This window comes from Pelobates fuscus, chromosome 3, assembly GCF_036172605.1.
Source record: "Pelobates fuscus isolate aPelFus1 chromosome 3, aPelFus1.pri, whole genome shotgun sequence".
NCBI lineage: Eukaryota > Metazoa > Chordata > Amphibia > Anura > Pelobatidae > Pelobates > Pelobates fuscus.
The window spans coordinates 54696705-54724566 of NC_086319.1; the positions used below are offsets into that span (position 1 = coordinate 54696705).

At 38.9% G+C, this 27862-nt stretch overlaps 1 protein-coding gene across 2 annotated transcripts in view; it reads left to right on the forward strand.

Annotated features, from left to right (window-relative positions):
* The first annotated feature begins 482 nt into the window (after positions 1 to 482).
* The window catches only part of XPOT (exportin for tRNA), a 45247-nt gene continuing 17867 nt past the window's right edge, over positions 483 to 27862 (forward strand). The window contains exons 1-13 of one of the 2 annotated variants that reach the window (XM_063447072.1): positions 483 to 655; positions 12454 to 12590; positions 13475 to 13557; positions 17552 to 17608; positions 19286 to 19355; positions 20145 to 20363; positions 20479 to 20496; positions 20579 to 20763; positions 22168 to 22336; positions 24514 to 24750; positions 25667 to 25705; positions 26953 to 27015; positions 27464 to 27588. In XM_063447072.1, the coding sequence (XP_063303142.1) occupies positions 12531 to 12590; positions 13475 to 13557; positions 17552 to 17608; positions 19286 to 19355; positions 20145 to 20363; positions 20479 to 20496; positions 20579 to 20763; positions 22168 to 22336; positions 24514 to 24750; positions 25667 to 25705; positions 26953 to 27015; positions 27464 to 27588 (1325 nt within the window). In that variant the 5' untranslated portion in view covers positions 483 to 655; positions 12454 to 12530. The remainder of the gene's footprint in view (positions 656 to 12453; positions 12591 to 13474; positions 13558 to 17551; positions 17609 to 19285; positions 19356 to 20144; positions 20364 to 20478; positions 20497 to 20578; positions 20764 to 22167; positions 22337 to 24513; positions 24751 to 25666; positions 25706 to 26952; positions 27016 to 27463; positions 27589 to 27862) is intronic. The other variant, XM_063447073.1, reaches the window with a different exon arrangement.

Here is a 27862-nt window from a genome sequence, read left to right on the forward strand (position 1 = left end):
CACATACGGGGGGCTGCGGGGATAAGCGATAGGCATACAGGGGGCTGCGGGGATGAGCGATACACATACAGGGACTGCGGGGAATAAGGTACACTAAAGGGGGTGTAAGACAAAATGGGGATAAGAAATTCCAAAAGGCGGCTAGGCGAAACTCCGCATCTTGCACTTGGGGGGTGAAATACATCTTCTCCTGTGTAGCCAAAACTCCATGAACCAGCTTATAGCAAACTGATATCCTAATGGTAGAATTAAGGCAAAACTAGTCAACCAGATGAGTTGGAGAATTGTTCCCGATCAGCTATGTAGGCCTGGTTTAATCACCCTCCATGTGACTAGTCTCCCAGTCTGCCCACACCAGCAATGAAAATATTACACACTCTGCGACACGCCCTCAGCTAGGAGCAGCCAATCAGCAGGGGGACGGGGGGGGGGGCACTCACGCAGCCGTACGTCCTGACGTCACCTTTCCCGGAGCACGCTGGGAAGGCGGTACGTGGAAATCCCGTCCCTCCCCGTTTCTCAGTCAGCGTGATCACTAACCAACGCGCTGACGTCATATGCGGTGCAGCCGGTGAGAGCACGTACCGTGCGCCGGGGTGACGGAGCGGTGTCTGTGGGGAGGAGCCGCCGCATGGAGTATTAACCGGTGGGGAAGGTGAGGAGGAGGGGCTGGGTCGAGCATCTTAGCGCCATGTGTTTCTAATGTGGGCAGGGGCGGCGAGCTCAGTGAGGGACACCTACAGCCCGCTGGCACCGCATGGTCCTACCTGCTGGCACCCCATGGTCCTGGCCAGGGATACCTGCTGGTCCAGGTTAGATGCTGGCACCACATGTCACAGACCAGGTATACCTGTTGGCACCTCATGTAACTGGGCAGAGATACCTGCTGGCACCGCATGGTCCACTTTACCTGCTGGCATCCCATGTTCCTGGCCAGGTATAACTGCTGGCACCGCATGGTCCAGGTTACATGCTGGCACTCCATGGTCCTGGCCTGGTATAACTGCTGGCACCGCATGGTCCTGGACAGGGTTACCTGCTGGCATCACATGGCAGGTATAACTGCTGGCACCGCATGGTCCTACCTGCTGGTACCACATGATCCTGGCCAGGGTTACCTGCTGGCACTTGCTGGTCCAGGTTAGATGCTGGCACCACATGTAACTGGACAGATACTTGCTGGCACCACATGGCACTGGCCAGGTATACATGCTAGCACCCCATGTAACTGGACAGAGATACTTGCTGGCACCACATGTAACTGGGCAGAGATACTTGCTGGCACCACATGTAACCGGGCAGAGATACTTGCTGGCACAACATGGCACTGGCCAAGTATACATGCTGGCACCACATGTAACTGGGCAGAGATACTTGCTGGCACCACATGTAACTGGGCAGATATACTTGCTGGCTCAGCTAGTCAGTCTCTGCCTGTTACTATTCATACCCTCTCACTCAGAGCTACGTGTCATTCTGTACCGAGTCATCTTATCTCAAACACACTATCTAGCAGGCTACCAGGTTAGGCTTACAAAAAGTAGTAGTGCAAATATATCCAAACTGTTGTAAGGCTAAGGCAACGAAAGCCTCACGGGAGTTGCAGTTCTACAACAGTTAGAAACCTACTAGTGGCCACTTTAGGCTTTGGCATGGCTTAGGTGGGATATAAGTAATATAAATACACGTGTCAAATTTGGACCATTGCTTCTTAAAGCAAGTTGTTTACATGCTGGTGGTACAACTAGATTCCCAGTGTACAGTGTGCCTAAAAACTGCAGGGTCAGATCAGGCATTTATGACTATACAGTAGTTTAGTTCTTATGAGTACAGCAGCACATATTTGAAAACTGACAAAAGCTCAATGTATCCTTCCTAATAAATTTTATGTTGAAGTAATAGTCTGGCAACTCTTCCATGGTTTTATAACACATCTTGCTATCTTGATCAAATACATATTGATAAGGTTGAAAGGGTTAATGCTGTCTTGGACTCAATTCCCTCAATTCTGTATCTCTCGGTCACCACATCAATTGACGGGAGAAACTTGCTCAGCAAATAACAGACACACGAAAGGTGCATGACAAGTTCTCAATTTGTATTACTGTGAATCGGGCATTTATACAATTGTATTTACATGTGTCATGAGATATGCCATTCAGAATATAAGATTGATTACTTCCTTAAATATCACATGTTAAATAGATAGATAAGACCTTCTTTGAATATGTCTGGATCCGAGGCCAGACATCCTGAGTATTTAGCATTGTCTTACATCCTATAGAATTGTAAGTCTGTCACACTCAATCATATTAGATCATCCTATACAATTGTATACTAAGCATAGTATCACATTGTCAGACATCCTAAAAGGAAAAATGTCATTGTCCAAGTTTTGCCACACTCAGCATATCTATGACGTACATTAAATTTTAGCATACAAAGCAAAAAGTAGTTTAACAAGTCAGCAATAATGATAATACATCTTATAAAATGATATGAGAAATTAACTAATATTTCTTACATTTCCCCTCTTTGAGCAAAAATAAAATTTGCTCATGTTATTGATAAAAATCTTACCAGGACAGAGAAACCTCCACATGGTATTTTCAGGGGTGCTAGTCACTCCCTGCGGGACTTTAATTAATTTCTTCACCTCGATTCCCATGTGGTAATTCCTAAGGCCCAGTTTTAAAGATGGGTTGATACCCTCCAGTGGCAGAGGGGAGAATTTCCAATTGTTTCTGTTCTGAATTAATTTCTGTATTCTCTTCCTCAATGTACAAATAAGGTGGCAGTTATAAAAATTCATACACAATAAAATCAGAACTACAATAACAAGCGGATAGAAGAATGATTTCATTATCTGGGATCCAGTATGGGACCAACCAGTGAAAGCGTCATACCATTGATGGGCTAAATCATTCTGAATTTGTGAACTCACCTTAAGGAGTTCTCCTTTTAAGATATGTGTGGCTACCTGTGTATGTAGGTGCCCACCAGGTTAAATTTCTGGCAAAGAGATCATAAACTGGTACTGGTAATGTGTTAAATTGACAAGCTAATTTAACATCCTTTGATGATGCATGATATAATGTAAAATAGCAAAAGCATGAAAAATATGAAACATCTGTGTGGTTAAGCATTCTTCTAATCTTCTCTAATTTAAGAATCATTAGTGTGTTTTCTAATGCCAATCCTTGTTGTTGCATCCATAAATACCTGATGGCACAAATACTCCAATTACTTAGACCTGTAGTGAATTTCATAGTTGCAACAGTTAAATTATCTAAATAATTATACATAGATTTATCTAAATCCAATCCTGTAACCTGTGATTTAACAACAGTTGGAGCCCAGTTTGCAGTAGCATGGAAACCAGTCCCTATATGCATGCTGGCTGTGTTTAACTTATTCTTGAGGGTCTCCATATCTATAACTATTTAGTATACCCATAGTGGTTCCAGCACCTCCTAACAGTGTGTCATACCATTCCCTTTTCTGCCTTTTGTTTGCTGTGTTACATAATGTTACAACATTTGTCCCCTTCTCCAATTAATGGTACCAGTTATATAATCATTATTAAAAGTAATACGGCCTGTCTGTTTATATTGATATGCAACCTTATTAATTTTCTTATAATATATATATATATCCCAAAACCTGTTTTTCTTCTTACCATCAGAACTTCTATTAAATAATGTGACACAGATCTTGGTGTAATTAGCAACCTTAACTATGCACATTTCTGCGTTATAAAATCTAACAATATTCCGTGAACCTTCAAACAAACATAATGCATCCGTTTCATTAGTTATGGACACATTCCATATGGGTAACTGGTACTTATAAGGGTTACTATTTGTCCAATTCATCCAAATGCGTTCAGTGAATGAATGATTGCATATTACATGCTGATAGAAAGGTGGTGGAGAAAGGTTCTTGAGGGAGCGTGTGTGACGAAAGCTAGATGAGGGGCTAAGGCCTAATTGGGCTGGGGGTATTGAAGAATTGTTCATCATGTCAAAGTCCTTTTCTCCAGAAACAAACAGGTTTCAAACTTGCCATTGACTTGTACTCATAATGGTATTCAAGGAACAATATCAGAGGGAGTATAACAACTCCAAAAAGCATAGCGAAAAACATAATCTTGGTCTCAGGTACGTATGATCCTCTCAATCTACGATACGGTGTAAAAGCCATGATGCTTCGCTAAAGGGAACTTCTTCTGTTTCCGAGCGAGGAGTGGTGTTGTCTTCCTTGGTTCCCCTCTTTGGACACAGCTTCACTCGGGATGCGTGAATCCAGATGTCATCGGAATCTGTGAGGACAGCGGTTCTGGATACAGCAATCACAGTAGCAGGTGGTCCAAAAGGGTATCCTCCTTTGCTGGTTCTGTTCAGCTGACGGATATACACCTTGTCACCGGGCTGGTATGGATGAGTAGGTTCCTGTGAAGGTAAGGGAAAACTACGAAGACACTTTGTCATACATACCATTCAGTTTTATCAACAATTCCTGTACATATTCTTGTATTAGCTGTAAATCCCCAGACATTATAACAAGCGGTTCCCTGGCCCAGGGTGTGGGAAAAGGTCATCCCATCAAAAATCTCAAAGGGAGATAATTTAGTCACCTTGTGGGGATTCATTCTTATATCAGCTAAAATAGCTGGTAGATATCTAGTCCAATTTACCCATGTTCCTGGGTAAATTCTGGGCTTTTCCTTAATAGTCCTATTCATCCTTTCAACTACCCCTGTACTCTGTGGATGATAAGGTATATGAAACTTCCAGGTAACTTGCAAGAATTTAGCAAGTTCCTTGGTAACCTTACTGGCAAAAACCGAGCCATTATGAGAGCCAATACTGCAGAGAGCCGCCATACCTGGGAATAATTTCAGCAACAATAATCTTCACTACAGTCCTAGCATCTTCCCTAGATGTCACAAAGGCCATCATGCCATCTACTAAACTGATCAACTATGACCAGTAAGTATTCTTACCAATTTTGGATACATGAATAAAATCAATCTGTAAGTGTGTAAAAAGAGCAGCTGGAGGGGGCAAATGTCCGTGCTGTGATTTGTGTGGAATATTAGGATGTGTTCTCATACATGGTTCACACTATCTTACAAAAGACTGTTTGCTTCAATTATGCCTATTCTCCCCTCTTTAGAGAACAGATCATTCTGATCTTTCTCTAAACCTTGTTTAATCCAAACATTATGGCTGCAACTTCCTTTTGCCACTTTGTCAGCCAAGGCATTTCCTCTGGAAATGTCATCACTAATTATGAGGCTTAGATGGTATAGACAGAGTCAGAAGCAGAAATGAGAATAGCATGCAAAACAAACAAGACCAGAATTAACAAGACTATAGACAATAGACAGATTCTGGGTATTAAGAAAAAGAATCTCATAACCACTTAAGCGCTGGGCTGTCATGTGTTGTGTAGTGAGATTTGTTATCAGCTGAGTGACCTGGTGACTGGCATGAAGTTTTGTAGGATGCCCTAGTGTGATAGTAGTAGCAGTTTCAACAGCCATTGCACATGCTGTCAATGCTCTGAGACAACCTGCATACCCTGTGCTCAAGCTACTTTGGAAAAGAATGCTATGGGACGCATACCGCCTCCTTGCTCTTATGCACAGACCGCGGCCATGGTTTTACAGTTTGTCCTGAGCATACAAATAAAATGATTTACAATAGACAGGTAGTCCTAAAGCCGGGGCTTGTACAATAGCAACCTTGAGGGCAATATATGCAGCTATCATGTCTGGTGACCAACAGACATTTTCAGGGCTGTCAGAACGTACAGCCTGCCTTAGGATTGAGTCATAATGGGAGCATTCAAGGATCCATTGGCAGCAGTAATTAATCATGCCGAGGAAGGTGAGCAACTCCTTCCGAGTAGTGGGTGTAGGAATCCTCTGAATGACCTCAATACGTTTTGGACTCAATTGTCTGGTGCCTGAAGCCAGAACAAAACCTAAGTATTCAACCTTTGATTTACACAATTGCATTTTGTGTTTAACAACCTTGTGACCCACAGTTGCTGACAGTATCCACAGTGCTTGCCTCATAGCTAGGGCTACATAATAAAAATCATCAAAATATTGCAAAAGGACGGAACCAAGACCGGGGTCCATGTTTTTTAGAGTATGTTGGAGTACCAACGAATAAACAGCTGGGGAATCCACATAGCCTTGGGTAAGCGTGTCCAGGTAAACTGACAGCCTTCAAAAATTAAAATAAAAACCATAAGTAGCTGTGTCTCTTGATCAATAGGTATAGAAAAAATGCATTACTTAAATCAATAACAGTGAAGCAAGTGGCATCATGTGAAATGGCTGTAATGAGGGATGTCACATCAGGGACAATGGGTGCAATGGGCACAATTAAACCATTCAGGGCTCTAAAGTCCTGAACTAAGCGATATGCTGGCCAGTGGTGTTGGGAGTGGGTCTGGTGTTATTCTTATCTACCGGGCATATTTTGAGAATTGTGGGGTTGTTGGGGTATCTGGGGTTTCCTGGGGTGTGGACACTCATTTCTCCAGTGGCCATACTGGCCACAGTTAAAACAAGTGTTCCTGTCTATTCCTCCTTGGTTACCCCTGCCACTATAACCCTGATTTCCCTGTCTCCATCCCCTTGCCCCTCTTTGACCACCCCATCCACGGGCGTTATGTGCTCCATCCCATGTTCGCTCTCAGCCTGTGTAGGTGGACAGTGTTGCAATCCCTGAGCATAATAAGCAACCTTACTTCCTAAAAACCTTCTTAAGTCAAAACAACCTGCATTTTCCTTTTCTATATCCTTGGTAAGAAAATCTTAGCCACCCAAATTGGCCCAGTCTGAAATCAATTATTTCACAAGCAAAGAATACTGTGGCAACATATTACCAAGGCATGACTGTATTTTAAGGAGATCCATATCATCTCCAGACATTAAACCTGCCTCATCCTTCCAACACAAATCATATTACCAATCTCTTCCTTCGCATCTTGCTTATATGCCAAAACAGTGAATATAGACTGCTTATTCTTCCATAATCTCAACATTTCAACTTCCACCTCATTCTACATTTTAGCACATCCTGCTGAAGTACTAAGCTCATAAACAACAATTAATTTAACAGTATCTTTGTAGAAACACATAATCGGTACCCAGCAGATATGCCAATACAGAAATCACATTTATGGGCACGCAACTACACACTCTGTCTCCCTCCTAGGAAACACGGATAGACACAATATAAAAGCAATCTTAAACTAACATCTCAAAATCTCCAATCCCATATAGCTATATCAGACCACAACTCCAACTATCCTCAGCCAAAACGCTAGTATTCAACAGCTAGTAAAACAGTTATTTGCTAGGTTATTTAGCTGGCATTCTTATCAGTATCACTAGACTGTAACAAACTGATTCACATATAATTTTAAAACAATACAGCAACATATAAATTAAACCACTTTCCAGTTAAACTTCACACTTCACACATTATCACAATCACCATTTACACAGAATAAACCGTTAACAGCTGTAATCACAACATATTTTTATGGTATACCAATATTAGATTAGATTCATTTTAGGGATTCTTATGTATACATTTTCTTAATTAACTTCATTACTTTACTCTACTATAGTATTGTATATAAAGAAAGGATCCATTTATATAGCGCGCTCATAACTCAACTATTTGTATAAAACTTCCATTAACTAATCTGAGATGCTTCTGCATCAACTTACATCTTATAGAAATTGAACAAACATCTGGATCAGATTACACAGACATGGTTTCACCAGAATCTTTCAGAACTCTCAGAGACTTAAAAAAAAATTATTCTATACCATGTTTAAAAGGCATGGCAAACCTTAGACCGGTCAGTCTCCAAGAGCCTTAGTACAACAGGTAGAAACCTTTGTCAATGATCTCTGATCCAGGCTATATACCACAATTTAAAATAACACATAATGTGAGACATAGAAGACACAAGCAGTAGTTATTGTACTGGATTATCTAAGGCATCTGTAGCAATAAAAAGGTTAACTTACAGCACAAAATAAAGCATGTGTTGGACCGCTGAAAATTTAAAATGTTACTCTGTTATTTTCAAACAAAAATCATATTTAGTATGGATCCTTTGCAACAAACACACAGGGCAGGGAAGATGTGCTGATTGGTGTTCTATACAATTAATCCCATATGGGGAATTAACTTTCAAATACTAATGAAGTGTCTCTTTTTTTTTGTCTCGGTATAAAATATACTGAGCTCATTATTTAAACAATTTAACACATTTACACTTATCCCACTCTCATAGAAAGTGTAGTGGGCTTATGGTATTTTAAAGCAACAATCATACCAGGCACACAGATCCCATGTGAAATAACTTACAATAAAACTTATACTTCTATGCGACAGAAAGAATAAAGCAAAAAGATTTAAGTAGGTCTATCAAGTACAACCTGTGAGTCATTTCTTTTCTAATACACAGTACTGCTATCTTGCAAAAAGATAAGTCCTGCGCTCACTCCCATCACTACTGGGCAGCAGCAAGGACTACAACACACATCAGCCCCAATATATCATAAAAACCAAAGAAAAACAAGTTACCTGCGTTCTCTCCTTAATCCCTATGTATTTTAAAAACCTCCATTTGTTTAAAAGTACTGCTATCTTATATATACACATATATATATATACACACATCTATACATATATACACACATATATACATACATACATATATACATACACACACATATACATGTACACATATTGGTCACTCAGGACCTGAACTCACATTTCCCATACTCAGAGTGGGGACACTACTAACTTACCAAAGTGTGTCCCCAATATAGACAAACAATCACCCACAAAGAACACTTAAGACAAACAAAGGTGACCGGGAGAAAGAGAAGTTTGGGTTATACTTATAGATCTATAAACCGTGCTCCTCAGAACACCTATAGTCTTAATAAACCGGAGACCTCTTATGGTCTCAAAAACCTGTATCTACCTGAGATACCCTGTATCTATCTTAGATACTAACCTGGGTTACCAAAACCCTATATATTTAGACCAAATGTCTAATAAACCGGAGACCTCTTATAGTCTCAATATAAACTGGAGACCTCTCATGGTCTCAATATAACTAGAGTCCTTACACCTTTCCTACTGGATACAGTCTTACTAAACCAAAGGGAATCATAGACAATCAGTGTCAATTAAGACACAAAAAGGCTACTTACCCAATGGTTTTGCTGTTTGCTGATCCCACTTCTAGACACCAAGCTGAAAGGGTTAATGCTGTCTTGGACTCAATTCCCTCAATTCTGTATCTCTCGGTCACCACATCAATTGACGGGAGAAACTTGCTCAGCAAATAACAGACACACGAAAGGTGCATGACAAGTTCTCAATTTGTATTACTGTGAATCGGGCATTTATACAATTGTATTTACATGTGTCATGAGATATGCCATTCAGAATATAAGATTGATTACTTCCTTAAATATCACATGTTAAATAGATAGATAAGACCTTCTTTGAATATGTCTGGATCCGAGGCCAGACATCCTGAGTATTTAGCATTGTCTTACATCCTATAGAATTGTAAGTCTGTCACACTCAATCATATTAGATCATCCTATACAATTGTATACTAAGCATAGTATCACATTGTCAGACATCCTAAAAGGAAAAATGTCATTGTCCAAGTTTTGCCACACTCAGCATATCTATGACGTACATTAAATTTTAGCATACAAAGCAAAAAGTAGTTTAACAAGTCAGCAATAATGATAATACATCTTATAAAATGATATGAGAAATTAACTAATATTTCTTACAAAGGTGTAAAGGGCTTTTTTAAAATTTGATCTTTCAGTTCTTAAGTATATTGCTCTCTAATTTAGTATTCTTATAAAGGATTGTCATATCAAAGGATAGCAAGTAAGGGGGTGATCTACTAAACAACTCAGATTTGTTATTCTTAAAAATGACAATATCCTGAGTTTAAAAATGTTTTCCCCAAAGTGTAACTGTCAATGTAATATCTATTTCCCAATCGTGTGTGTGTGTGTGTGAAGTTTAGTTTGTTTTAGCTGTTTTTGATGTCAAGATGACCATCACACTGGCCTACCACTCAATTTTAACCATTGCATATTTATGCCATTCAGACTTTTTTTTTTATTGTACATATTTAGACTTACACATCAGACTTATGGACACCATTTATTATTGTACGTGCAGTTCTACTGATGTATACCTGCCATGGTTCACACACCTTTAGATAAAATATTGTACAATAAATATTAGCTGTGCATTCTGCTAGTTGAATTATACGCATATGTAACTTTTCAGATAAATCTATTTTTAAAAATGTGGTTCCTCCTTTCACATGTTAATCATTAGCATTTCATGCTGCTGGCATATAGGTCTAGTCCAAGACCTGAAAAGTACCTACAGTTTGTTCTGTTCGTCTCTTTTACAAGTATTCAATGGGCAAGGGCAATAGCTTAATTTTATCAATGTCGTATTGGAATCTAAAACTGAAGCATAAGCAAGATTTTTTTTTTTTTTTTTTGGTTTCCGAATCTGAATAATGTTCAACATGTGAAACAAACACTGTAAGACCATAGCCACAGCAGCCAGCCTTGTGTCTGCTCATCCACCCCCTCTTTAAATGATTGTAAAAGTTGCACAAAATTGATATGGCAGAAAATAAGAACTTTGTTTTAGCCACATAGTAGTTATGGTGCTTAATGTTTTGTTTTATTAATCTATTATATAGGTAATTAATTAATCATAGTTATATTTTGTTATACTCTCTCCCCCCCTCCCCCCCCCCCCCCCCTCTTCTTTTTTGCCTGACTAATGCATTGATATAGAGCTTGGTGAAGCTCTCCTCGCTGGTCTGTACGCCCGTTGTGTAATTACTGCTTTCGTCTCTGTGGAAGATAACTGCATTTGTTCCTGTGACAGAAGCTCCTGTGCCACGGCCTTCTGGAGAGGCGTGAATGCCTTTTCATGGGAGCACCTAAAAGGGGCAATAGTCACTGTGGGGTCCCTAACTGCTGTGCTTCCCATGTGGACTTTAGGACCTCTGAGGACTGCCTGGACTCATTTTTACATTTTGAGCGCCTGACCAGGAGACCCTGGAACTGTGCCAAGGGCTGGTCAATCTTTAAGCATAGAGCACTATTTGAAGGATGCTTGAGAGCGCTCCCCTCCACAGAGGTCCGGGAAACCCTTTATGAAAACCAGGGTTAAGCCATCGAATGGGAGAATAGCCGTGACCTGGCAAAACTTTAACATGCTGAATCAAAGGCGTGGCTACTCTGATCAGGGTGCTTTTTGGACAGCAAAGTCGCTTGGTGACGAGCTTTCTAGGGTTAAATATATTGTGGGGTACGGCCCATAGAAAGGGGGTTCTGGTTGACATTTTTATGCTGTTCCATTAGGACAGTGAGGGCACAGCAGGGAGCTGATTGAATTAGCTGGAGATAAGGTGATTAAGACCCCTGACAGGGTGGTGCCTGGGAAGGACAATTGTGCACTACATTCTTTTGTAGAAAGAGTCAACAGTGTTAAATGTAAATAGCTGTATGCATGCAATAAAGACTTATTCTACCCCTTACATTTAGACTTCTCTAATGTGTGGGGTAAAGGCTATTATAAAACCATACTGCTCTACAGAAAGGAGGGTCTCCAAGACTTTTTATTCACTGCAACCTGGTCCGGTGGAAGAGTTCCTCCGTGACTGGGTCTGATGTGCTCCAGTGTCCCTGATTGTAGCTAGGAAGTTGATCTGGCGCAGGTACTATGTTGCGGATCCCCCATCTTTGCAATTTTATGCAGTGAGCTCCAATCATTGTCCTCTCTTAACCTTCTATAGCTTTGTTCAGCTCGTCCCATAAAGCCTTAAACGGAAGTGCTTATGGAAAACATGTTTTTTTGGGGGGGGAGCTGATATTCCATGCTAATGTATTGGTGGAGCAAAAAGACAGCAAATTTGGAGGAAGAGGCAGCAAGAATGTGCAAATGGAATAAAACGAATTTTATCAATGTTTAATTATAAAAAACAACAACTGCAGAGCATAAATAGCTGTAACGTAACCTACATATTGCACCTACCATACGGGTGGTTGAAGCATCCCTGTAATACATATTTACGTTATTCAGATCTCTAAAATGTTATTATGACTATTATAGCTTTACAATTGGTTTATTAATGCATTTCATCCAACATTTTACCAGAAATATTGTTGATCAATCTGGCACTGAAAAGGTTAGCTTTGAAAACCACTTGGTGATCATATATAAACTTTCTGCGCTTGTATCATTGTACAGAATGTGTCCAGTTCTGCTGAGACAAGCAACACTATTGTTGTAAATGCAATGTTTCTCCTAACTTTGCTTTTTCATTCTTTGACAGATGTTGGTTGACTCTGCTGTACCAGAAAGGGGCAAACCTCTTGACATTAATAGGGTGCTTGGAGTATAGCAGCAGACATGGATGAACAAGCCCTGCTTGGACTTAACCCAAATGCCAATGCTGACTTCAGAGAACGAGTATGTTGGTCTTTCTTCAATGTACAGGAGCTTGTCTGTCTGTTGTGTTTTATTTATCTAAATAGTCACATATACAATCAATTGTCAATGAAAAAAATGTTCTCTGTAAAATATATATTTTATTCATTTTATTTCCCCATTTTGTTACTGCTTTTGCATAACAATCTAAATCTCCGATTCGCATGTTCTGGCTTAGTTAAGACTGTTTTATATATTTTTTTCCGATTATATTATACTGTATTCTATTTTTAAACTTTGTTTTTTTGAAAGCATCATAACTACAGTCTGCTGTCATGGTTTGATGCCAGGAGTAACCTGACCCAGTTTCCTGGTAGTGGGGCAAACTGTTTAGCAACGATTTGTTCCCTTATCTAGGTCCTTGCAGGACTCCGGAGCTCCCTTGTGATCCAGTGATGTGTTTCTGGCTTTTGCAGTGCTGCTGAAGTCAAAAGCTGGTGGCTGTCGCCATGCATTGGCTGAGAACATCAACTGACCACTCTCAGTCAATGACTTACATTCTGGGCTCTGAGATGCATTGTGACCTTCCAGTCGCCATTCATTGGCTGAGATCATCAGCTGGCCGCTCTCAAAATGCCACAGAATTCACTCTCTTTCCGGGCTGGCTGGTGACACTCCAATGATGCTTCCATAGGTGGCACTCCACCTCTGGCAGCAGGCACCATAGCTACTTCAAATAACTTAAGTGGTGCTCATGCTTGGTGTAAACCTCTAACTACGCCCCCTAACTTGACATTCCTATTAATTTCATTTTTTATTATAACCTTCATACTTTTAACTCACTGCATTTTATGTTGCTTTGCCTGTTACCTGCTCTAATGAACTGTATTTACAATTAACTTTTTGTTCTTTCATCCTTATTCCAGGCTTTGGCCTATTTTGAGCAATTAAAGGTGTCCCATGATGCCTGGCAGGTTTGTGCCGAAGCAATATCCCGGCGGATATACAGGTAGGTACTCTCATTACAATAATACTTTGTTTTGCAGAAGTGGCAAGTTAAACTGATTACATATATGGTGTTGTTGCTCTCTATATAAGGTGACATTTTAAATCAGTCCAAGGCTTCCACATTGAAGCCAATGCTGGAGGACATTAAGATAGTCTTTATGGCGCCATGAGAGTTCTTTTTAAGCAACTGTGCTCTATAGGATACCGTGACTTTTGGTGTTCAGTTCTCGTTCATGTAGATGTGAAAATAGAAAGGCTGCATAGAAATGGAATATATGGAAAACCCAAGACTCTCTTTTCTCCTGGCGCAGTCAAAATATGGAATGGTAGTCTAGGTTGTCTGGAAGTCCAAATAAAGGAAATTGATGTTTTTAGTTTATCAAATGAATGTTTTGGAACATAACTAGGCAGTTACTGGATGACTCTGGTATTTGTGGAAGAGCTCTCATTTTAAGGATAATCATTTTCCCCAGTATAGAGAATTGATTGAGATGATATTAACGATTTAAGTTCACCAAAGTCGATTAAACCGTTTAGAAAAATTAGCCGATAACGGTCCTTGGCTGGTGGTATAATGTACAACTATTTAATGCCTTTTTCTGTCCAATGAAATGTAAAAAGAGCGTTCAGAGTAGAAGGATTACTGGAGCAATAGCTGGGATGGTATAATGTATTTTTTTTTTTTTTTTTTTATATACCTTTTTTTAAAAAAAATCTGATAATGGGCATACGTGATGGCTACTTTTTGTTTAAAAGCCCTTGTAAGATGCTTCCCACATTTATTGACTTGTGAGTAGAACATACATTGTGTCAAAATGAGTGCATTACTTCAGAATTACAAGAAACACTGTTGGTGTTTTTGTGCGATTATTTGGCTCAACTTTTAAAAGGAAGTTAAATTCAACTTTAATTCAATGCTTTCCCGGTCTCAACACAGCTGCAATACCTGCTGTGAGTCTCTCCAGTTCATTCACTACATTTACTGTGAACAGATACTTCTTATAGAATCCAGTACTTTCATTGCTTCCACCAGTTATTCGAGCTGGTATTGAGCATATTTCTTACCGATATTACCGATAACTCATCTCTCACAGTCACTGCACGTCATCTTCCGCTACTGGAAACTCGAGTCCTCAGCCAAATTGCAACCTTACATCACCCTTCTCTGTGGGTCTCCTCATACAGAGCTCAGCTTAAGGCAGGGAGGTGTAACAGTGAATAATGTACTGGGCTGTCTGTCTCAGAGTTATTGTAGTGTGGTGACCGCAATCACAGTGATCACATCATGTGCTTGCTGAGTGTAATAGAAGTGTGATTGCTGCCCGCATGTTCAGTTAATGCCAGATTTGTGTTGAAATTGTTTTGCTTTTTAAACAACTTTAAATGCACGGAATATTGGCACCAGTAAACGGTAATTGACCCGAAAGGTGTTTTATTATCTGTATTGGCTCTGGATAAACTATATTGGTCGGTGCCTAGCTTTTTATGTGAGGAGCTTTCTCAGCATTTGTCAAAGCTCAATGTGAAGACGTTTTAAACAATAAAAAGTTTTCACAAGGAGGTGCATCTAGTGCCTGTCTGACAGCCTTTGTAACACATGTAAATATTGCTGTTTTTCACACGAATTTATTAAAGTACAGGATTGCTGTATTAAGATGTTGTGATTTTGATGCTTGGAGTATTGCTTCAGAGCTATTCTCTGTGCTGTAAGTTGCTCATCTAAGAGTTTTAGGAATGTGCCCCAAAGTCTTTAAGTCCCAATAATTGTTTAATAGATGCATCGCCCCCTTCTTGCGGTGTGAGCCTAATTGCACGAAAGCATCTCTCACAATAACTTTTGTGCTTTCATGTACATTTATTCTTTGACAAGAGTAGTATTCTCGTAGATATAAGAGTTGAGGACTTCTTGTATCTTAGTAACTGCCTGCAGACTGTTATGTTCCCAGTGGCAGAGCCTTTTAGTACATGGAAATACCTGTGAGGCAGTAAAAGCATATCACTTGTAGAATGACATATTTATGTGGGTATAAAATGTCTAAAATCTAACTAGGGTTGATAATTTGCAAAATGTCCAAGAGTTTTAAACCTCAGGCATCGAGATTGGCCTTTTCTAGAGGTCATCGTGTTAAAATTTATGTTTTGTTAGGAGGCCTGATATGCATTTTCTGTACTCTAGAAGCAGGTGGTAAAATGTAGATCAAAGTAAAAAGAGGAGGAAGAGGTAAACCATACAAATGCAGAGTAGATTGCGTAAATCCCAATACGAATAAACAGATGCCTTAGGATATAAGGAAAGTAAGCTTTGACATGGTGTATATACTGTAAATATGCAAAGTAGAAAACATTAGTCTTTGGAGTAATGAATGCAGGAGCCATTTCCCATAAGTGAAACGGGTAGGAGGATGTTTAGGTATGTATAGTTGGATTCATAGAGCAACAAAGCCAAACATTCAAGGATGGTAAATGACGAAAGGAAAGGCTAAAAATTATATTGCTTGTAGCAAAAACACAAAATAAAAAGCTCACACCCCAGGACACTGTAACAACAAAACAATCGTTCTGTTTTCTTGGGCAGTGCCATACTCCCATTCCTAAGCTTAGGCCAATCTTCCCTAAAAGGACTCAGATATTTGATATACATAGATCTCTACAGAAATTGACAAGATAAAGGGGGGCGGGGGAGGGGGGACACCTTTAGTATAGGCAGGTAACATACAGGTAAAAAGAGAGCCAAGTTGGGCTTTTTTGTTGCATTCTTTTTTTCACTATAGGGCAGCACTTAACACTTATTTTTCTTCTGTCTTCAGGACTTTGACCATTTTACTTTTTGGTATTGTAGGCACGCTAGACCTTCTAATATGTGCCAAAGTTGTTTTAGGGTTTCTTCTAACAGCTGTATTTAGGTTTTTAACCTTTTGGCAATGTAAGTTTACTTAGGTTGTTCTGAGGTTCTGTTATCTGTACCATTCACTTTGCCCAAATTTTACCTGTATCTTGTTGGTAGCCATATTGTTATGGTACATAGTCACTATGTCCTGGTTTTCCTGTCTGGCAGGCTACGTAGTGATATAGCCTCCGTATGGTAGGTTGTTTACATGTACGTATGTTGCCTATCTATACAGGTAATCATCATAAAATATAACTTCATGAATTCTGATGCCGATCATGTGGTTAAAAAACGCATTCATTAGTGTTATCCGTTAATAGTCCTTGAAGCTATTTCTCTTTAACAATGTCAAACTAATATGTTTGCAGTAATATGATATAGAAACCACAATATCACCACTGAAAGGTTGTTTGTTTTTGTTCTTGTGAGTTTATTTTCTTGACTTGAGAAACTTTCATGTTAATTCCCTTTTCTGTGCCTCTAGGAATTTTTATAAAAGTTCCTGCTTTCTAAGTTACAGTACAGTCTTTATATCTGACCATCTCTCACATGACCAGTCACTTGCTATTCACATTAATGCGAAACCCTGATTGCTTTAGCCAAGGTGTCAGGGAGCTCTAAATTGTCCTTCATTGCTCGTGTTGTGAGGGAAATATATTCCCTATTTCTTTTTCATTTTATGTTTCAAAGTGTATGTGAATAGAGAATGCAATATTACGTGTGCTGTTTTATCGGCATAAATGCGATTCCATTTGCACACTACACAAACAGCTTTTTTCTTTTTTCGTAACGGTGCAACGTGTGTGTGGGTGCTGTTCTGGATTAGCTTGCTTTCTACTGTTCCCACTATCCGTGGTTCTCCTGCAAATATCCTCAGAAGGGATCGCAGTTTGTGAGCTATACAAGTGTTCGAGAGAAAGTCATTGCTTTGTTTACACAATGGGCACATGAGGTCATATTGCATGTGGAGCAACTGCTCGTGCATTTTACACAAAAATGCATTTGTCTGTAATTTCTTAGTATTGTCAATGTACTGAAAATATATGTAATTTTTGTTCGTTGTTGCCTGCAAGGCGTAAATTGCACTTGTGTTTATTTTTTACTTTAGTGATGATCACGTCAAGTTCTTCTGTTTTCAAGTCCTTGAACATCAAATAAAATTCAAGTAAGTGTCCTTTAATTACGTATTGGTCCTTTAGAAAAATATTTACAAATATCAGTTGGGGTTGAAAACCTAATCATGCAATGATATTATATATATAAAATTTTAGAGTAGATTTGTGGCCGTAGATTTTGTGGCCGTATTAGTCCGTTGATGCAGATGTAAAATAAGATATGTAAGCACATATGACTGACAACACAGCCACCAACAACAACCAAACCTTAAAGGACCACTCTAGTGCCAGGAAAACATACTCGTTTTCCTGGCACTAGAGTGCCCTGAGGGTGCCCCCACCCTCAGGGACCCACTCCCGCCGGGCTCTGGGGGGAGGAAGGGGTTAAACTTACCTCTTTCTCCAGCGCCGGGCGGGGAGCTTTCCTCCTCCTCTCCTTCTTCCTTGCGACGTCATCGGCTGAATGCGCATGCGCGGCAGGAGCCGCGCTCGCATTCAGCCGGTCGCATAGGAAAGCATTTACAATGCTTTCCTATGGACGCTTGCGTGCTCTCACTGTGATTTTCACAGTGAGAATCACGCAAGCGCCTCTAGCGGCTGTCAATGAGACAGCCACTAGAGATTTTGGAGGCTGGATTAACCCTCAGTGTAAACATAGCAGTTTCTCTGAAACTGCTATGTTTATAAAAAAAAAAAAGGGTTAATCCTAGAGGGACCTGGCACCCAGACCACCTCATTAAGCTGAAGTGGTCTGGGTGCCTTGAGTGGTCCTTTAAAGCATTACAGAATCGTACACCTGCATATCTAGCAATGTAGGATATATGATACAATGCACTAAATACATTGGGGAAACAACCCAGCAATTAAATGGCAGAATGAATATTTACAGATACTACCTTAAACACCATAAAGAAGCATCTTACAGCACTCCTGTGGAACAGCATTAATGACCAGTTGATGGGGGTTTGTTTGTGTGTGTGCGCGCGCATTTGTACATATGTAGATATATGTATTGGTTTTTGTGTATAGATCTGTGCATGTATTTGTATGTTTATGTATTAGTGTGTGTGTGTGTGTATCTATATGCATGTATATATGCGTAGGTTGTTTATATGTCTTGTTTATATTTCCCTCCTAGTACAAACTCATGCACTGTTTGTTTGTTTTTGGTTTTTCCCTCTTCCCCCCCCTCACTCTGTGTTCCTTACACAAATATTTGACCCTCTGTGCGAATAGTGTCTTTTCTATTTGTGTTTTATATGCGCTTATGTCGCTTTAACCCCAGTATCACAAGTCCGCTTTTAATTCTATGTGTCGTTTTTGCTCAGAAGTGCTTTTGATGTGTCATTCCAAACTTCGTTAGTCCAATAAAAAAGGTATTACAAGATACTAATTTAATCTGTTATTTTACCCACACACAGGTAGATCTCAATTTTGTTGGAGAAAACAATATTGCTGATTTTACATTTTCTAGTCAGCTTTTCAAATATTTTCTCCTTTTCTTAAAGATGGATGTTCCCAACAATTTCTATGATGGTTTGGGGGCTGCATCTTAACACTTTCTCCTTTGTTGTAGGATACTTTAAATTATTGTAGATGCTATTGGTTTCTCCATGGTGGTTATCACTTACAAGTTTTATCTTTTGGAATGACAGAAGAAATTTTTTAAAAAAAAAAAAACTTTTTATACATGTGGTGTAATTTTTTCATGCAATCTTTTCTTGCAGATATTCAGAATTGACTACATTGCAGCAGCAATTAATAAGAGACACACTTGTCACATGGCTTCAATCACAGGTAATTTTCACTTATTTTAAATTGTTTCCAGTTAAAGAAAGAAATAAGCTGATGCCACTTTTCTTCTTTTTTTCTCTTTCACTTTATTGCTAGCAAATGCATATTTTAAAGGGTTACTCCAAGCACCATGACCACTCCAGTGAGGTCATGGTGCCTTGAGTCTGTATGTTTGGCCTGGCTACTATCAGTTCTGTGCAAATTTTGATGTACAGACATTCATTGACTGGTAGTCATCAGTTGACACTCTTAACCAGTGAATGAGTGGCAGGAGCATCATTAATCGACATCGAAGTTGTAAACCTGCCTACAGAGGAGTCCTGGCACCCGCCACAATCAGTAAATCCAGTTTGCCCTATTACCAGGGAACATAAAAGATTTCCGTGACTTTATATTTATAATATAGCACCTTAAGATACCTATACAATGTCATTTATGTTATGAGAATTTGCCAGTGAATTTAAAATGTTAGTTTTTCCAATTTTGAGAATTAATGTGTGTTATGGACAATTCCTGGTTTGGTAAATAACCCTGTGAATGTTTGTGTCTGATTATCCGACTTTGATTTTTTATGATAATTTGATCTGTGATCTGGTCATAATAAAGATTTGCAAAAAAATACTTGTCTTGGAGAATGTAGTGGACTTAAGCAAAGAAAAAAGCAAAACACCTGTATTGCTGTGTTTTTTTTTTTTGTTTTTTTACATATTAATACAATATCTTTTTGTGTGTGTTTCTGAAGCCATCTGCTTTTAGTTATGATTTCATAGAACTACTACTTCTACTACACAGATGCTTAATGCGCAACCAGAGAAGACATTTATTCGTAATAAAGCAGCCCAAGTATTTGCCTTGGTCTTTGTGACAGAATACCTCACAACGTGGCCCAAGTTCTTCTTTGATATTTTGTCAGTGGTGGGCCTTAATCCAAGAGGTGTGGACCTTTACCTGAGGATCCTAATGGCTATTGATGCAGAGGTGGTGGATCGGGATATAATTCATACTTCAGAGGTGAGTGTTTGGTATGAAAACACATGCTTAAAGATAGCTCAATGCATCCTTTTTTACATTTATTGAAGACAAACTTAATTGCTTGTTTTTTAATCCCTGTATCTCTTTAATTCAGGGACCCAGATATTTTACGGTACTATGATGTTTCTAATGAAGAGCTGAAGCTGATTGGAGATTTAGACACTGGGTTTGATATATTGGCATTTCATTTACAGGAAGCCCGAAGGAACACACTGCTGAAAGATACAATGAGGGAACAGTGTATTCCAAATCTGGTAGAATCATGGTACCAAATCCTTCAGACCTATCAGCATAGTAATTCCGAGCTGACATGCCAGTGCCTTGAAGTAATTGGAGCATTTGTCTCTTGGATAGATTTAAGCTTGATTGCTAACGACAGGTATGTTTTGTACGAAAATCTGTGATCATTAAATCTAGATGAAGAGATGCTTTCATTCAGGCAAACAAATAAAAGCTAATTATCTATTTTTTATTACGGGTACATTTAATGCAGCAAGGTACTTGCTTCAAACGGAGTTAAAGGCAAGGTGGTGGTTAAAAATTGTTTTATTTTTAATGCAAAAGGTAGTTAAACAAAAATCTGCATATTTTTAATTTAATTTTTTTGTAAAAAGTCCTCGAAATCCTAGGACAAGTTCTTCAGTTAAGCTAATCCGTTCTTTTATTGCGCAACTCTAACTTTTGTGTTCATGAGGGACATCGTGGACACGAGTAAAATGGCTATTACTAAAATATATAACTTATCTTATTATCGTAAAATATATGAAAAAAATAAAGCATTCATCTAGCGCTGGAATACGTAGAAAATTTTACTTCTTTGATACCTGTTTCTTCCTGTGAAGCTTTGACTTGACTAATGTCACACAAGAGGCTGTAGGTAGTACTGTATGTAAGAACTTGCTAGCAATGAAGAGTGCAGAAGAAAAGTTCTAAAGTAAGCACACTCTGAGTACGGACAGAACATATGTGCCAAATAAACACTTCTTTTCAAGAATAGTGAAGGGAGGCTGTGAGTCACAGCCAGGGTGGGTGTGTCTAGGACTGCCTAAACTGCAGAGAGAAGAGACCCCATAAACAACAAAACTGCTTCATTTTCTTAAAGAGGTTTTGGTGCGTAGACCCTGAACATCTTCTCTGATGAACGTAAATATTTCTGTTTCTGAGAACCCGCATTGTTAATATTTGTAAGAGAACGTGTCTCTAGAGACTGTCTCTAGATGCATTTCCTTATTATAAAAATAGTCAAATGTGTTCACGTTGGCATCATCAAGTCCAGCATGATGATGCTGAGCACTCATAGAGAAACATTGGGTTTAGTGCATCTCTATGAGAAACATTTGATTGGCAGAGCTTTGTGATTGCTGCACATGTACAGTTGGTCCACAGTACTTTTCTATCACCAATGTCATTGTGGGAGCAGCAAGTGTTGAGAGAAGGCTTTTTAGGCACTGGATTACAGGTAAGTTTTTATGTTTGGCTTATGTACCCCAACAGTTTTATATTTATATAAATAATGCAACACATCTGTAACATGCTAAGCTTAGAAATAAGTGTATTTTAATGTAATCTAAGTGTTCCTTTAAGAATGGTATGCATGCAAAATATCAGTCATGCTAAATAATCTCCAGAAGGCATAGAATTTCAAAGGGTGCAGCCTACATGATGAGGGTAGAGTTTATGGCATAAATCGATATTTATTTATACTGTGATCCCAAGTATTTCTTCTTTAGCATTTTACTTATGTTCATTAGTTTATCACTGAAATATTTTCTGCATTTTTCAGGTTCATCAATATGTTGCTAGGTCATATGTCAGTGGAGGTTCTCCGGGAGGAAGCATGTGACTGCTTGTATGAAATTGTAAATAAGGGAATGGATCCAAGTGATAAAACCAAGTTAGTGGAGTCTTTGTGTCAAGTCTTGCAGTCTGCAGGATTTTTCAGAATTGATCAGGTTAGTCCTCTCAATAATTTGTAAAGTCTCATGCAGCAAGAAAATTAACTACGTATAGCATGCCAATGATTAAGAATAGTTATATCCAAAACACGCAAGACACTATGCTTTTTTGTTAAAAATTTTTTTGTGAAATTCTGATTGTGAACTACAGTTTTCTCACAAGTGCAGCAGACTGACATTTTCACTATTCTGATATATGGAACATGTCTGGTAAGCTCTAACTTGAAGCTTTTAGATGTATGTAATGTGTTGCTATAAACAGGGGGAGGTGTAGTGGTTATGGTGCCTGGGGTGTTCCTTTTAAAGCAGTGGATCGCAAACAAATCCTCATGATCCAGTAACAGACCAGAATTAATTTTCCTTTTCTAATCTAATACTGACACAAAAAAGTTATTGACACAAACTGGACTGTTGTTTGGATTATGGGTGGTGGTTTAAGAACCACTGCTGTAAATAAACACAAACATGCTGACCAGTCCCTCTCCTTCCCCTTACTGGACACAATGCACAGAGATCCTCTGAAACAGAACCAGCTTGGGTTTAACATTTTTATAGAGTAGAAGGAGATTTGGAGCTATTCCTTGCTCCCTTTAATAGGAGAGGAGACTTGTGGGTATCCCTTGCTCCCTTAACTCTTTTAAACTTCAGATGTCCTTATTTTAAATTGGATGTATTTTCTTCACACAGAGAGGGTTACATTGCCAGTGCTGACCTTCAGTCATGCTGCCCATTCCTACTAATTGCTGCGCATGCACTGATCAGTTCTGAAATGCTCTATCCATAGACTGAATGGTCTGAGAGCACTTTTCTCAGCAGTTGCATGCTTCATGATGTGTTCACATTGTGCTCGCCGTGGATATGATCTCTAGTGTCCCCAGAAGCAGTATAAATGAGAGAGCAAACCCAGGAAGGCAGGACAAAACCCTAAGACATGGACTGTCCTTCCTAACCGGAGACCTTTAGAAAGTATGCAGTGGCGTTAGGGGGTCGATAAACCGTTTAGTGAACCAACTTCATGGTGAAATGTAGTGAATCAAAAAGTTAGCCATGGGGGTACTTACGTGGTGAGTAACTTTTTGTCTAGGCTTGTTGCTTAGTACATAGAAATACAAAAAGAGAAGTCCTGCGCTCACTCCCATCACTACTGGGCCGGCTGCAATGACTACAGTACACATCAGACCCAATTCATAAAGTAAAAACCCAAGAAAAGAAAGTTACCTGCACTCTCTCCTTAATCCCTATGTATATTTAGACAAATGGAGGTCATTTAGTTGCTCCAATGGCCATTGGAGGGAATGCCCGCCTGCCAACGTCAAGGCAGACCCCCCTAAGCGGGTCCTAACACTGACCCTTCAGCCTGCTTCCTTGAGCTTCTGGCAAGGAATGACAATGGCCATTGGAGCAACTAAATGACCTCCATTTATCTAAATATACATAGGGATTAAGGAGAGAGTGCAAGTAATGTTTTCTTTTCTTTGGTTTTTACTATATATTGGGGCTGATGTGTACTGTAGTCATTGCAGCCGGCCCAGTAGTGATGGGAGTGAGCGCAGGACTTCTCTTTTTGTATTTGTATTTACTTTGTATCACACAGCTTTGTTACAATGCTGCTGCCCATCCCATGTGTTCCCTATTAAGGGTTAATAAGTATATAGGGGTGTATATAAAAAAATACCCCTCCCTGTCTCATTAGAGATATCTTTGCCAGAAGCTCAAGGAAGCAGGCTGAAGGGTCAGTGTTAGGACCCGCTTAGGGGGGTCTGCCTTGACGTTGGCAGGCAGGCATTCCCTCCAATGGCCATTGGAGCAACTAAATGACCTCCATTTGTCTAAATATACATAGGGATTAAGGAGAGAGCACAGGTAACCTTTTCTTTTATTTTGTTGCTTAGTACGTCATAGTTTTACCTTTGTACATTAATATATACACTTTAATACATGTTATGATTTAAGTAATGTAGTTGTGCGGTTGTTTTGTTGTAATGGCAGGTTTTCAATTTTTGTTTATCCCCCACCCCCCTTTCCCTTCTCTAAGTGAGCATAGTGAATGGCCAGCTGCCAAGCTGTTTGTTTTGAGCTCTTTCAGAGTTTGTTTGTCAAGTAAAAGACTGTTTTGTATTTGGTATTATCTGTTTCCTGTCCTACTGCTAATGCTCATAAAAAAAATGATACAGGAGGAAGATGTGGATTTCCTGGCCAGATTCTCCAAGCTTGTCAATGGAATGGGGCAGTCACTCATCATTAGCTGGACTAAGCTGGTAAAATCTGGTGATATGAAGAATGCCCAGGATACCCTGCACTCTATCGAATCCAAAGTGCCTCTGATGTTACAGTTACTCGTCCATGAAGATGACGACATCTCTTCCAACATTATTGGCTTTTGTTATGAATATTTACACATCCTAAAACAGGTGGGAAGTGGCATGGATTGCACACAAGGATAAAAACAAAACACAACATATATGGCTACATAAGACCAGTGAATATATTAAAATCTGTCTCATTCTATTGGTTTGGGGGCTGCAGTCTATAAAGCTTAATGTTTTTGATGTGCTAAAACTAGGGACGGTGCATGAGTCGTAACCCACACCCCCAGGAGCCAAATGCCTGACGTCTTCAATAAGTATTTTGCTTATCTGGCTCGCTCTCAGTTGCCAACAAGTGGTTCCAACTTTGGAAAACTCTCAGCATGTTGAGCAGTGTACTTTCCCTTTTAAGCTTTAATTATGCCAGAGTCTAAAGAATAGAGGAAATAAATCTTATTTTACTGTCTGGGTAGATGGATACAGCGCTGCGGAATTTGCTGGCGCTATATAAATTATAAAATAATAGGTAAATCATTATGGAGAACTGCCTAGTTGTTGTTTTTTTGTTGTTTTTTTTTCTGGACTTTATTCCAGAGTACATTGTGGCCATTTCTGACCCTGTTGCTTTGGCACTGCTATTTATACTGATATGACTAATGTGTTTTCAGCTCAGTGTACATGTGTTCTTACTAATACAGTAAAAGCTACAAGTGTCCCTAGGGAAGGTAGAACGTAAGCTAATCAACAGAATGACTGTTAGATTTTTAAACCTAAACAGTCATTCATTCTAGGACGAGAAAAAGGCATATTGTATCTTTCATACATACATTTTGAGATGCAAGGAACTTTTTGTGTATGTATATTTGTATATCTGTGCAGAAAATATAATTTTATAAACAAATAGTCTGAGTGTGAGCTTTACACACATATATATATATATATATATATATATATATATATATATATATATATAATGCAGAGTTAATTGTAAATTAACATGGAAAATGTGTCCTATTTACAGCTTGCCTTGCTTTCGGACCAGCAGAAGACAAACATAGAGGTAAAATATTCCTTCATTGCCCTGTACCCCTTTGTGTTTATTATATATATGTTATATGCCTTATCTCGTGCATATTTGTCTTGGTGTTGGGGAGAGAATGGGTTGTGGATATTTTTGATTGCCCTGGACTTTTTTTTAAGACTGTTTTATTCACAATCCTACTGAGTATGATCCTTTCTATGTATGGATGACAGCATTCCGTTTACTGATACAGATGTTGAAATTCAAGGCTTGGTCTCTGTCGCCAAGCATTCCCAGCACTCCACCCATACATTAATTGCTGACTGTTATAGTCTTGTTAAATAAATCTGAAGCACCCTTTAACAATTGCTCTCTACTATGCCTCAGCTTATTTATGTCTGTGTGCCTAATACAGAGTCATTTTAGTTGGTGCTAATCTGCAGTTTCACAGGGTATCCACACTTATCCTTAGTCAAATGGTAATACAAAACAATATGTAAGAATGCTGGGAGTCGGGCCTCCTAAACCACTGCATTAAGAAACAAATGGTAATTATTTATTTGGTTTCTCGTATTTGAATCAATTTGGAGTATTTATTCTGGGCAGGAATCCTAATACATGCAAGTAGGCTTTTTATTTGGCAATGTGAAAGTCCTGCCTCTTCATTCTTTTCATGTAAGTAGTGTGATGAATATGCAAATAATTATATATACACTCAGTCATTGGCAACTGTACTATGTATACCTGTTCATTAACACAAACCTGATTAAATGGTGTCTGCAATGCAAGATATAAAACACGGTCAAGGGGTTAATCAGCAGAATGTATGATGCAAAATATCCATCAATGTTTGTACCTGTAGTAGTAGTTTCAGCATTTCCAAAATAGTTTGCAATAATTACAGTTGCAGTGTTAAGGGGACAGGGGCACACATATCACTTTAATGAGATGAAGTGTTATGGGTGCCTATAGTGTCCATTTAAGTCAGCATGGGCCAGAATATCAACAAATTCTCCAGCACCTGTACAAAGACATATGTTCAGATGGCAAAAAAATGCTCCAACCCACTACTAGTATTGTTCCTAATAAAGTGGCCAGTGAATGTGTTAAGTGCATATTAGTTTGTACTCTGGGAATGTACTCAGGAGTTGTTGTGACTGATCGTTTATCTCTTTCTCTGTTTGACATTTTAGACTGACTGCTTAAAAGATTGTTTTTACAAGTATTCTATTGCTACTTATATTTTCCTATGCTTAATGTTATTTTATTTTTTTTCAATACTGTAGGCGATAATGCTCGCTGTAATGAAAAAGCTAACATATGATGAAGAATATAATTTTGAAAATGAGGTAAGTTAAGAAATCCTCTTAAATTAAATTAAAACTGTATAATTTCAAAACAGTTACTTAGTGTTAATCGCGGAAGCGGCCTCTGGTGGCTGTCAGGGAGATAGCCACTAGATGCTGGATTAAATATGCAATGTAAACATAGCAGTTTCTATGAAACTGCTATGTTTTCAGCTGCAGGGTTAAAACTAGAGGGACCGGGCACCCAGACCACTTTATTAAACTGAAGTGGTCTGGGTGCCAATTGGGTTTCCTTTAATGCTAGCACAAAGCAGACTGAAAACCTTGATAGTTGTGTGTCTATTTGTCTCCCGATATTTTTGTTCCTTACAAAAATTGTATATATTTGTGATGATACAAATTATCACCATGACCAACTTTTTAACAAAATTATGCTTTTATTTCAGAAACTATCTATTAACACTGACTTTTTTAATTTTATTGTTTTCAGGGTGAAGATGAAGCAATGTTTGTAGAATATAGGAAACAGTTGAAGTTGTTGCTGGATCGTCTAGCTCAAGTCTCACCAGAGTTATTGCTGGCTTCCGTTCGTAGAATTTTTAATAGTACACTACAGTAAGTTACAATGATTGTCCTAGTAGAAAGTCCTGGTTGGTCCTTATCTTCCTACAGTAATTTGTGGAGAGCTCAGTGGCAATTTTTTCTGTGTTTGTTATTATACGCTAAAATTTCTGTTATGAGTTTTAAGTTTACTCCAAAAGTCAAATATTCTTCCGTGCATTTTACAGCAGTCTGATGTGACGTTTTATGGATGTTTTGGAGATGTTAAACCTCCGTAACATCTTAACAAGAGTCCGAGATAAAGTTTAATACCTTGTTTAGATAACTA